The 13,161-nt window shown below is 37.8% G+C and overlaps 1 protein-coding gene across 3 annotated transcripts; it reads left to right on the forward strand.

The window, feature by feature from the left end:
• Positions 1-480: 480 nt before the first annotated feature.
• On the forward strand, positions 481-12,116 carry LOC120489818 (uncharacterized). Of its 3 annotated transcripts, none has more exons than XM_039686960.2 (4): positions 481-580; positions 1,037-1,339; positions 2,482-2,868; positions 6,857-11,305. In XM_039686960.2, the coding sequence occupies exons 2-4, from the start codon at positions 1,111-1,113 to the stop codon at positions 8,185-8,187; spliced, it is 1,947 nt and encodes a 648-aa protein (XP_039542894.2). In that variant the 5' UTR covers positions 481-580; positions 1,037-1,110; the 3' UTR covers positions 8,188-11,305. The 3 variants fall into 3 exon arrangements, with proteins under 3 accessions (XP_039542894.2, XP_039542895.2, XP_088983023.1); XM_089126897.1 differs by having other exon boundaries at positions 524-580; positions 948-1,339; XM_039686961.2 differs by lacking the exon at positions 2,482-2,868 and having other exon boundaries at positions 485-580; positions 11,215-12,116.
• Positions 12,117-13,161: the final 1,045 nt, after the last annotated feature.

Here is a 13,161-nt window from a genome sequence, read left to right on the forward strand (position 1 = left end):
GAGCGAGAGAAGCCAGTCATTTTTACTCCTGCCAAGCTGCTTTTTCTCTCAGTCCATGGCACAAACGTGCTCCAGAAAGGTTCAGATGGGCAGGACGAAAGCCAAACAAAAAGAGAAATACCCAGCGTTCAGCACAATATTACTGTAATGGCATTATTTTTGCAATGCGCTTCTCACATTGCAAATACAGACAATATATTCTATGCAATTGCTCATTATTTTAAAGAGAAAGCACAAAAAAAGGTAGAAAATTGAACGTAATTATTTCATAATAATCCAAGTGAAATGCATGAATCAGTAGGCAAAGATTGGATAATTAGGTGGAGTGTGAGGACTTCATTATTATAGCTAACATAGTTAATATATGAAAAATGTCCCTAATATACATGAAGCATTATTTTTAATTAAAGTGTAATATGGTTTGTGTTATTACTCAAAACCGTTTTTTTTTTGTGTGTGTGTGTGTTTTTTTTTACAGACAAACAACAGCATGTGAACGGGACTTTTATTTTGGTCTGGTTATGTGACGTCATCAGACTGTGCCGCGCTTCAGCATCTGTTGTGATTCTGATAAAGAAAGGTTTGTTTTTTGCGCATTTAAACTGTTTAAATCAATGCAAACTGTACCAAAAATTTAAATTATTTTTTTTACAAGATATTAACCTCCGAGGTAGTCGAATCAGTTGTTTCTTCAGTGATTAAGCGCTCGAGCTTAACGTCACCAGCTGCTGAAAACAACATAACACAAATGTGTAATGTCAACTTTTATAAATCTACAGTTAACTTCTGCTGTTTTCACAAATGCCTGTAATAATTACATATTATATGATAATTTAATATGAACTTTAATATGAACTTTTGGTATTATTTGTATTTGAATCGGGTGATTTAAGTCCATTAAGTAACTCACTCACTCTCTCTCTCTCTCTGACTGACTCTCTTACCAGTGAACTACTGAATTAGATCTGATTGAGACACACTCAGAGATTAAGTTTGGATTTATTTTCTTTCTGTTGAATGTTCTTGTCTTAAACAGTACAAATACACAGAAAAACTCCTGGTGGAGTGACTGAGATCCACGTGACACACTCACAAGAGGAGAGTGAAAACATGAAGATTGTAGAAATATTTTGTGTGAAACGAGAAGAAACTGAGGAACAAACAAAGATGGCGTTTATTAAAGAGGAGAGTGAAGACATAAGGATTGAGGAAACATTCAGTGTTAAACATGAAGATACCGAGGAACAAACACAGATGGCATTTAGTAAAGAGGAGACTGAAGACATCAGGATTGAAGAAACATTCAGTGTGAAACAAGAAGAAACTAAAGAACAAACAGGTTAGTTTCATTCTCAAAAGCTGAACTCAGTCATTTGATCCCAATGTAAATGTCCAGCTCTAAAGAAATTAATGATAATTTAAAAATGTCATATGAATGTCCAAATTATTTGATTATTTGAGTGGGTCACCTCATCTGGACAGACATGTTAAGATAACATGACCATACAAACTAGTGCTGTCTTCAGAGTCAATTTCAACAATACATTTGATAGGAATGTGTCTTGGTATGCCCACATATACCACTTAATTTACAATATTACACTGGCCCAACAACACATACCACACATATACATCACAAACAAATACAACACAAATACCCACAGTTTCTTCAACCTGAGAAGATCCGATTTCCATGTTTGGTGTTTGTTATTAAGCATTAAACTGGGAAAAATAATTCAGACGATATTATTTAAACCTCATATTGACTTTTTATCTCTTAATTATGAAATAGTATCTAACAAAAACATGGAGACTACGGTTACAAAAATTCAGATGATTAAAAAAAACTTGACTTATAACAATATGTTATCTTAAAATATTTTGACATACCTGAACATAAATATGAATTGAATAAATCTATAAATAAGTCAGTAGTTTTTACATCACATTAAGGCCCACAAGAAACTGTTTAAATCAAAGACAAAATGAGCACTTGACTTTCACATCTCCTATCAAGATCAGTTGTATGACAATAAATACAAATTTTCACGATTATCAGTTATACATTTTTGTTAAGACGTGCTGTAAATGTTCAAAATTACACTGTTACGACCCAAAACCAACTTTAGATATTTTAAAACCATTTAAAGGGCTAGTTCACTTTGAATTAAATTTTTGATACGTTTTATCTTACCTCAAGGGCATCCAAGATGTAGGTGTCTTTGTTTCCACAGTATTTTCAATTTTGATATTTTTAGGTCAAACCGTTCTTGTCTGTCAGTCATATAATGCAGGTCTATGGTCACCACCTCACAGAGCATGCACAGAGAAGTCCAAATTAAACATGATTTAATAACTCGTAAATGTAAGTACACATAGATGGCCTAAGACACGAAACGAGCGGTTTGTGTGAGAAAACGAACAGTATTTATATCAGAGAATCAAAGCTAACGATATGGATTTCGATGATGATCATTCCAGCTGCTGTTGGGAGAAAGAGGAAGGCATCTAAAGAAAATCATCAAAGGGAGAAGACCAAACGGGCAAGGCATTCAGGGGAGGGAAAACATCCAAAGATTAATTGTGGTCATCGTGCGACTGCGAGTAATGTTGGTCTGTGTCATGCCAACAAACTGTCAGATGAAGATGTAGCCTTCAACTTCACAAAAATGTATAAAAACACTACAAAAGTGGACCAGGATAAAATAATCCTCCATCTGTCAACAATAAACAAATGCAGGAGGGAACGAGTATCCGCTGATGTCAAGAAGAAAGCCAGGCAGGTTGCAGTGAAATACTGCCTTTTGTCCTGCGCTCCTCCCCATCACAAGATACCTGTCTGCAAGGCTACATTTCTAAGTGTCCTTGGTAAGTTTATTTTTTAAATAATTTCTTACATGTAGCTAAGTAGCCTATCTGAAGATTTACTGCAGTTTGTTTGCTCTGACAGCTCAGCTAGACAGGCAGCGCAACTGTGTGTGTGTTTTTTTTAAAGGGTTAGTTCACCCAAAAATGAAAATTAAGTCATTAATTACTCACCCCCATGCTGTACCAACCCCGTAAGACCTTCGTTCGTCTTCGGAGCACAAATGAAGATATTTTTGATTAAATTTGAGAGCTGTATAACCACCACATTGGCTTCCTAAGGGACTGGCTCTTGACGACCCAGAAAGTCAATGAAGAAAATGTTTTTTTCAAAATTTTTGTTTGTTTTTTCGCACAAAAAGTATTCTCGTCGCTTGATAAACTTATAATTGAGCCGCTGTAGTCACATGGAATATTTAAACCTTTTCTTCATTGACTTTCTGGGCCGTCAAGAGCCAGTCCCTTAGGAAGCCTATGTGGTAGTGGTACAGCTCTCAAATTTAATCAAAAATATCTTTATTTGTGTTTCGAAGATGAACGAAGGTCTTACGGGGTTGGTACAGCATGGGGGTGAGTAATTAATGACTTAATTTTTATTTTTGGGTGAACTAACCCTTTAATGCCTACTGTCCCGATGTGAAGCACAAGCACACAGACATCCGCACGTTGCTATCCGACCTTTTCATTCAAGGACTGCCCTGGATTACTGGCACACGCCACAGTCGCATTATGTTTATTATGGCATTATGTTTTTGAATATTATGAATATTTACGATTAATTGATAAATTATTGTTAATTTTCCCACTGATGATCCAAAAGATTTCTTCAAATGCCCATCCTGAACCCAGGTGCTATAAACATAGTCTAAGATGGCCTGTTCAATCTTGGGTAGAAGCCAGAAGTGTAGCCTTTTATTAAATTAATTTATGATTTTCAGGTTCCAGAAAAAAACCCAAAAAAAAAAAAACCCGAAGACAACCTTATTAAAGCTGCTGTCCGTAACTTTTTTAAGTTAAAAATAATCCAAAATAATTATTTAAAAAAAAAAAAAAAACATTCTGCTAGTGGTCAAAACTATCTGCTTGCCATAGCTAGATTCAAAACGGTTAGCTTGTAATAATTATTTTAATTCCAGTGGTACTGGTGGGTTTCCGCGGGAAATTCGAGCATGTCTTTGCATCATTACGTCACACCCGTAAACACAAAAAAGGAGTTTCGGCTAGCCGGCTATACTGCGCGTGAGGAGATGTAAAGATGTATAGCCTTTTCTCGAAGGCTCGCAGAACTTCACATAATTAAACTTATGGCATCCAGAAAGATCAAAACAACAATCATCAGTGTCAACTGGAGATTCAGCAGTTATAAAAGCCAAAAGACTTCGTACTTCGGTGTCTAGAGAAAGAGAAAGAAACCGTCTCATGGGGATTTAAACAGCGGCGGGGCTTTTGAAAAGTGCGCTAACTCCGTGTTTTGAAGGGGTTCAAAACGGAAGAAGAGACGGCTTTTTTCTGCTGAACAAGTAAGACATTTCAATAGTTCAATCGTGTAACTGTACGTTTTCTTAATTCACACAGTTATGGAGTTTCCTTTGTTTTGCCTTTCTCGTTTTGCTATTATGGAGAATATAAATTCTGAACTAAACTGGTAACCATAAAACACATTAAATTTAACATTAGTCACGCAATGCTGATGTTGTTAACATGAACAATTTAAAAACAAAGTAGGCTATAATTTGCACGGTTGCTGACTGTAAATCGCGTTGATTAAATCTAACGACGCTTATCATGTCGAATGCTTTTCCCCCTTAGTTGATCAGAACGAAATGGATGTTACTTACTTGTTCAGAAGACATTTTCCGGTGAATATTCTTATGTTGGACAAACTTTCAAAGAGTAAATCTGTGATTCTGTATGACAGTATCCACACAGCGCGATGATTGACAGCACCACTCGCCTCAAAACACTGTGTTCTTTCGCGCTGTTTCATGCGATTTACAACCCACGTAAAGATGATGATTCCGCGAATAACTCCAATTGCAGATTTCGAACAGAGATGGCGACAAAGAGGAAAAGCTACGGGCTGCAGCTTTAAAGGAGTAGTTCACTTTTCAAAAAAACTTTTGCTGATAATTTACTCACCCCCATGTCATCCAAGATGCCCATGTTTTCTTTCTTCAGTCGAAAAGAAATTAAGGTTTTTGATGAAAACATTCCAGGATTTTTCTCCATATAATGGACTTCAATGGGAACCAAACGGTTAAAGGTCCAAAAGACAGTTTCAGTGCAAACTGTTCAAAGGGCTTTAAACGACACCAGACGATGAATAAGGGCCTTATCAAGCAAAACGATCAGTCATAAAAAAAAAACAAAGTTTAAATTTTATAAGCTCAAATGCTTGCCTTACTCTGTTCTGTGATGCACGTTCGTGACTCTCCTGAGTCTTTTTTGAGTCAATTCATTTGTTTCATTTGTTGAATGAACCAAATGACTCGGAAAAAGATTTGTTCATTTTAATGAACGAATTCGAACAGGAGAGTCAGGAACGCGCATCACAGAACAGAGCAAGGCGATCATTTGAGCTTATAAAACTTAAAGGGTACATATCATGCTTTTAAATTATTCATTTTCACTCATAAATCATACATTTGTGGTCTATATAAAGCTTAACTGCAATGCTTGGGTCTGAATTCCTCATTATTATAGCTCCACAGGCCCCTTTTCTACCCCTTTTCTGATGTGCGTCTGTGAGCGACCCGTTTCAAAGCGGCCCCTTTAAATAAAAAGGAGTTGTGTCCTTCCCCGCCCGCTCTCCAGGTCGATGAGTTCATGGTCGGTTCAACTCCCCGCGTTCGGCCATTATTGTAGTTTGATGAGATATACGATTACTATAGTTTCAAAGAACATTTTTATTCACACGTTAACAAAATGTCAACAACGGAAGACTTGTCCATCAAGCCTTACATATTCGAGCCAGAGCGAGTGATTTGAAAAAGACAACGACGAACCTGCAGAACAACGTCTTCATATGGATATATTGGTATGCAAGTTAACTATGTTGTGTTATTAGTGAAAGTCGACTATTTCTCTTGTTAAAACAAGCACACTGACAAGATAAATGACTGCGGTCTAATCTTACCACAAAAAAGTCTGGTATTGATAATAATATGATAACTTACGTTTAGAAAGCATGAGAAAACACAGCAGCTAATGATAGAAGGAATTTACCCCTCATTCAGACGAAGTCAACAAACCCTTCTGTATACTGGCGGAGGTTGTTGAAGTGGGGATCCTTGAAGTGCTTCAGGTCACTAACGTACATCCAACAACCGAACATTTTGACTTGCCCTCTCGTAACTTCTGCATCATTGAGCTCGGACTACAAAATCGGAGCGAGAAATAATAATGGCGGATTGCTCGAAGTGTTGGGCCGGTAGTCGATGTCTTTATTTGGCAGTTCCGCTACAAATACGGTGACGTTATAGTTAAAAAAACGTAATAGAGAACAGAAAAATCTGAACAGGTTGAAAAATATGACCAAAACAGAATATAAAGATATGAACAAAGCACCTGAAGAGAATAATTTCATCTTTTCTGTACTTATAAACACTCCAAATATACAACAAAATGCATTTAAGGGTTAAAAAAGTGGATTTTGCATGATATGTCCCCTTTAAACTTTGTTATTTATTTATTAAATGAGCGATCGTTTCGCTTGACAAGGCCCTTATTCATCATCTGGAATCATTTAAAGCCCTTTGAACCATTTGCAGTTTGTACCGAAACTGTCTTTTGGACCTTGAACCGTTTGGTGCCCAGTAAAGTGTATTAGATGGAGAAAAATCCTGGAATGTTTTCATCAAAAACCTTAATTTCTTTTCGAATGAAGAACGAAAGACGTGGACATCTTGGATGACACGGGGGTGAGTAAATTATCAGCAAATTTTTTTCCAAAAGTGTACTACTCCTTTAATACCTTTTCTGTACTCCACAGGTGTTAGTAAAGACAGAGTCTCCAGAGTGGTGAAATACTTCAGTCTACATGGCGAAGCCAGACCAGAGTTCAGGGGTGGGAGCAGAAATGTTGATGAGAAGATGGAGAACAGACGGGCAGTAGTTCAGCATGTGTCCTCATTCATGTGCAAGGCCAGCCACTACCCTCATCGTGGTGTACCTGGACGGAAGTACCTCCCAAGTGACATGTCGGTAACCAAAATGCACCAGCTGTACCAGGAGCAGAACCACAGGGACATCAGCTACTCCCTGTATTACAATGTTTTCTGCACCTCATTCAACTTGGGATTTGGGCATCCAGCAAAGGACTGCTGTGCCACCTGTATGAGCTCGAGACTCCGTATGAAAGATCCTCACCTTACTGAGGAAGAGAGGAAGGCAGAGATCGTATCTGCCATGCTCCACCGACGCAGAACCCGGGTTTTCTACACTTTGTTAAATGCAGTGGAGGACACAGTTACTGTCTGCTTTGACATGATGCAGAACCTCTCTCTGCCCAAGTCTCCCATTGGCCAGACCTACTACTCTAGGCAGCTTTACATGTATGTGTTTGGTGTTGTGGTCCACCACGGAGAGAGGAGTCGGCAGGCACTGAGTGACCGTCATCTCTACGTGTGGCTTGAAAATCAAAATAGAAAAGACAGCAACATGACCGCCTCTGCCTTGGACCATTGCCTGAGAACCATTCTAGCCGAAGATGTCCAACAGGCTGGCCATTTGAGGCTCTTCAGCGATTCCTGCTATGGACAAAACAAGCACAGTACCATGGTGGGAATGCTGTCCAGCCTACGAAGCACTGTCTTTAAAGATGTGAAAATGGAGTGGTTCTTCCCTGTCAGTGGCCATAGTTTTCTCCCTGTTGACAGAGTTTTTGGAAGAATTGAGCAGGATATTCGTAAGCAGGACACCATCCTCCTGCCAGACAAATACACCAACATCCTGAAGAAGCACGGCTCTGTGTATGTGTACGGGAAGGACTGGGAGAGCTTTGACCACAAAGCTGCAGCCAAGGCTCTCATGCAGTCCACGCAGTCTTACAAGATCAGCGAAGCCCAGGTGCTGGAGATCGATGGCAAAGGGTTGGGGGTGAGAACCACCTTCAGCGGTCCCACCTACCAGCACACTCTCCTGAAGAGAGGCAACAACTGGGGCCAGTATAAAGCAGATCCCCTGCCCATGATGACCACAGTGAAGGCTGTGAAGAAGAAGGACATCATCAGCCTGCTTAAAGCCATTGGTGCCCCAGCAAATGTCGAGGCCTTCTACAATCACGCGTTGGCTGTGACCAGTGATGTCACAACTGGCATCTGAAGCCCATGTGACACTCAAAAAAACACACACACACACACACACACACAAAACATTGATTCGCTAGCTTTTCTTAACGGTATTACAGTAGAAGAATATAGCCTAAGGTGGATATATATAGCGTTTTGCAAAAAAAATAAAAAAAAGTTGTGTATGTTCTGGCCAAAACTAACTCTTATTTTTATCGTATTTTTCTTAATCAATCTTTGTATATACCATTCCATAAATTTATGATGTATTGTTTTTTTTAACCAATTTAAATTTAAACTCCCACTGCAGGTACAATAATAGCCTACTTTTATCAGCTTGACGTTGAACTAATGCTCTGTGCTCGTACCATGATAATGTTACAATAAACTGCATTGTTATGTTGCATAAGCCATTTCTCTAACTATTCGTGTATCTTTCACAATCAACAATGTCAACATAGGTGAATGTATAATATGATAACGAACACGGTTAGTGAACTAAACTGAACAGTTTCAGTGTATCAGTAAGATCGTAGGAAGTAACGTTACTGTAGGCTACTGAACTTGTCTGGAAATGTGTATAAACAATATGGTAGTGGGATGACGACGTTAGTCAGTAGATCTAGTAAATAAAATAAGTTACATCCTAAAGCACCGACTTTATGTTATCCTGGAACATTCTTTTGTATTCATGTCATGTTTTGAGTTTATTATGTTGATCCGTGTTTTCGTCCGGAGTCGATCAGATTCACGTTTTGCCTGACGAGCTTGAGCAGATAAAACTTTTTTTGTTTTTTATATTTATGTAGAGTTTGTGTTGGAGTCTGAGTCAAATACCGTTCATTTGAAAGACACAGTTAATAGAATCTAGTTATTTTGCTAGATTAATCTAACTTTCAAGGGAGGAACCATTAGCACATTAGCACATTGGTTATTGCCTTGAATTATATGCATGGCACACTTTTAGTTATGACTTGTTAAACTATACTTTGTCAAGAAATGTAGTTTTTAAATGTGAAAGGGTCAGAGAGATACTTATGTAGTAACACAATACATAGGCTATCTCTTAAATAATTTCGAACAGCTCTCATATTAACAACTATAGACCTAAAACAGCTTTTGTAGCCCTGTCACTCTTATTTAGAAAATAGATTACTTAGAAAATAGAACATTGTACTTTGCATATTATAGGCTACTGTAAAAAAAACACATAATTAAAGTTGATTTTAGTTGATTATTATGAAAATTATTTTCATTTCATGAATATAGTGACCAAAATGATCACATATATAGAATCTTGTTCAAAAAGCCTAATACACAATGAAATGAATTGTTAATAACATTTAAAGATATTTTTTAAAGGAGTGTCTTTTATGTTACCTACTAAACTTAAAAAAGGTTAACACAAAAAATGTTTTATAAAAAGATAAACCTCATATTTCAGCCTTTAAATCATCTCTATAAAAAGAATGAGTCAATAAAGATACATTCCTGACATTTATAATGCACAGTATAGCTTATCTTTTATTATTAATAATAGTAAATTCGGTCCGATTTCCCCATGGCTGTTGTTGCTATAATACAACCAAGCACTGCGCTCTCCACAACGACAAAGAAGTTTTAGTAGCGAATGTATTTCCACCACAGAAAAACGCTTGCTGTAGCTCTGCTAAAAGATTTATTTACGGAGAAGAGAAAAACACCCAAGTGTTTGGGTGCACATGCTGAAAAGTTTATGAGCACGCTTCCCGCGAGCGCATAATGAGCGCGCTTCCCGTGCGTGCGCCTTTTTGAAATAACGACCTCGAGCGCGCAAAAGACCCGATACTTGAACTAATCAAGGGACCCTCTTGACATCGCTTCTGTGAATGGCTCCTTCTCAGCAAGCAGGGGCGCCATTGCCAATAATTGAATCGAAATTATAAAAAAATAGAAAACCTTTGCAGCACAGAGGATTTTTTTTTAACTGCTCGTGCCGCCCCCATGTGACATGAAGAAAGGCCGTCCCGGGCGACTGCCCGGTTCGCCTGTGCCTAAAACCGCTACTGCTTATAAATATGAATATTGGCCTTCAGAGTTAATAGCAAAACCCGAAAAGTGGATCATTGCAATGTGTGATTACAACCCCTTTAAACACAGGCAATAAAAAAAAGGATTCATTTTATAAAAAAAAGTTACATATAGAACCTTTAAGATGTTTGACAATGTTAAGATAAATATGTTGCATTTTGGCATTGTTTTTGACTTATTTATGAACTATTTATGGTCACTGTCCCTGTAAAAGAAAAAAAATGTACAAAAACTTGTGAATGAACTTGACTGTTGATGTCTTAAATAATAATATCAAATAACCAACATTTCTCAAAATGGATATATCTCCTTTTGCAATTAAACTCTTCATATAATATGCATCTTCATCAACTGTTTAATACTGACTGACTATACTACTGGTCTTTTTTTATTCCATGAAGCCACATTAGACGCTTTTCACACTAAGCATTGTAGGAATCATGAAGTATGATGCATGACCCCAGCACTGCAGCACAAGCCATAATACAGCACAACTATATAAAGTTAAGGAAACAAAGAAACAGAGAGCAATATAGGTCTTCCTCAGGTGTAATATTTGCTCTTATGCAGCGATACTCTACTGCGGTGTTTCAAAGACATTCGTCATTATTTTACTTTGATACACAATCAGGTGGTAAAAGCGGGTCATTTGTAACTTCAATAAGCAGTTTCTATGCAATGATGGGGCTTAAATCCTGATCTTTAAACTCCATCTTCATAAAAATGTTTTTCTGCTAAATTAAACGTTATTAGACATTAAACATAATTAATAATAATTAAATATTCAAATATTGTCAGATATTTAAACTCTAAATAGAGTTTGTTGGTAATTTTCATTTCATATCATTGTTTTGCTTTCTCTTGTTTTGTTCTGCTGTGCTCTCTCACTTGCAGTTGGTTTTGATGCTTTACATGTAAAAAATGTTTGGAAATCTGTCGCTTTGTGCCATTAAACTGGAGTTAACATTTTTTTTCTCTTTCTTTGCCTTAGACTTGATGGGCCTGAAAGAGGAGACTGAAGTACTGAATGAAATGGAAGAGAAAGATCAATATAACAATCATCATAATTTAATTACTGGAGATTTTGTTTTTAGTTGCTCACAGACTGAAAAGACAGGGACTGGTAGTCATTTCATCTGCCAACCGTGTGGAAGGAGTTTCAAACAGAAAGGACGCTTTAAAGACCACATGAGAGTTCACAATGGAGAGAAACCTTTCACCTGCAAACAATGTGGAAAAAGTTTCAACCAAAAAGGAGTCCTTAACAGGCACATGAGAATTCACACTGGAGAGAAGCCTTACATTTGCGTTCAGTGTGGAAAGAGTTTCAGTGAACATGGAAACCTTAATGTCCACATGAGAATTCACACTGGAGAGAAGCCTTACACCTGCCAACAGTGTGGAGCAAGTTTCAATCTAAAAGGAACCCTTAACAGGCACATTAGAACTCACACTGGAGAGAAGCTTTACACATGTCCTGACTCTGAGTGTGGAAAGAGTTTTGATCATCATGCAAACCTTAAAACCCATTTGAGAGTTCACACTGGAGAAAAGCCTTACACCTGCCCTCAGTGTGGAAAAAGTTTCAACCGAAAAGGAAACATTAATGCCCACATGAGAATTCACACTGGACAGCAACCTTACTCCTGCCAACAGTGTGGCATGTCTTTCAACCGAAATGGAAACCTTAAGGCCCACATGAGAATTCACACTGGAGAGAAGCCTGTTCACCTGCCAACAGTGTTGTATAAGTTTCACTCTAAAAGGAAGTCTTAACAGGCACATGAAAATTCACACAGATGGAATTCCCATAGCAGAAATATCAAATCCAGTCCTGGGCGCCAGATCTTTTCAAAAGATATCCGTTTTGTCCAACCCGGTCTCATCCCAAGACGTCATATAACTGACGTTTTGGGACGTCTTTTGACCATACGTCAATATTCGCCTTTTTAGGGCCCCCTTAAACGTCGGTAGATGAGGTTATGGGATCCTAACTCTACCCCATACCTAAACTTAACCCTAAACCTAACCCGTCACCTAACTGACGTTAAAGGTAAAGCGTCAGTTGTATGACGGCCCGGGATCGCCATCTACCGACGTTTAAGGGGGCCCTAAAAAGGCGGATATTGACGTATGGTCAAAATACGTCCCAAAACGTCAGTTATAAGACTTTTTGGGATGAGACTGTGTTATTTTGTCTGGTGGGCAACCAAGCAAAACCTGTCAACAGAGCTTCATGTCTTTTACTTCAAGACTCTATAAACAGCCTTTTATCAGCCAGAGAGTTTGAATGAGAAAGCTGAATCAGGAGACAAAGTGATGATGATAATAAAAAGAACAAAGAGGGGTTTTTTCTTAGTTGTATGTTTCAATGCTCAGATTTCATCTAGATGTTACACTGTTCAATGCTTAGACTTCATCTGACCAGTACGATTCCAACAAGTTTTATACAAATATGAAAAACAATGGAAAATCACTGCTTGATTACATCGTCCTGTGACGTTAAAAACCTTGTAGTAGGGTAGGAAGGGGGGGTTCACCTGCACCCGAAAGATATATTTTTTTAACCTAGTTTTTTGTAATCCTTAAGGTGTCTAGAAAAGGAATTTTGATGTTCCCCGCTCAAATTTTTGTCCCATATGTGATTTTTTGTATCATCTTTTGTGTTCGTGCTTGATTTTTGGCTGCGGAAAATGAAAACTTTAAACCTACATAGAATCTGAACAATACATCCTACAGACACAATCTATCCCATTTTCTCTTCGTCTTTGCATGAGGAATTGATAGATATGAGGATTGTCTTGATTAGATGATGTATAGTGCATAAAAACTCAAATAAACACCAAAAAATGGTGACATTGGATCACTGGAACTCCTCCCCTATGGACCCTTCTGATATATGTTTTCTAACTTTTGTATTTTTACAGTCTTTAGGATG

Source organism: Pimephales promelas, chromosome 24 (genome assembly GCF_988280905.1).
Source record: "Pimephales promelas chromosome 24, fPimPro1.hap1.1, whole genome shotgun sequence".
Lineage (NCBI taxonomy): Eukaryota > Metazoa > Chordata > Actinopteri > Cypriniformes > Leuciscidae > Pimephales > Pimephales promelas.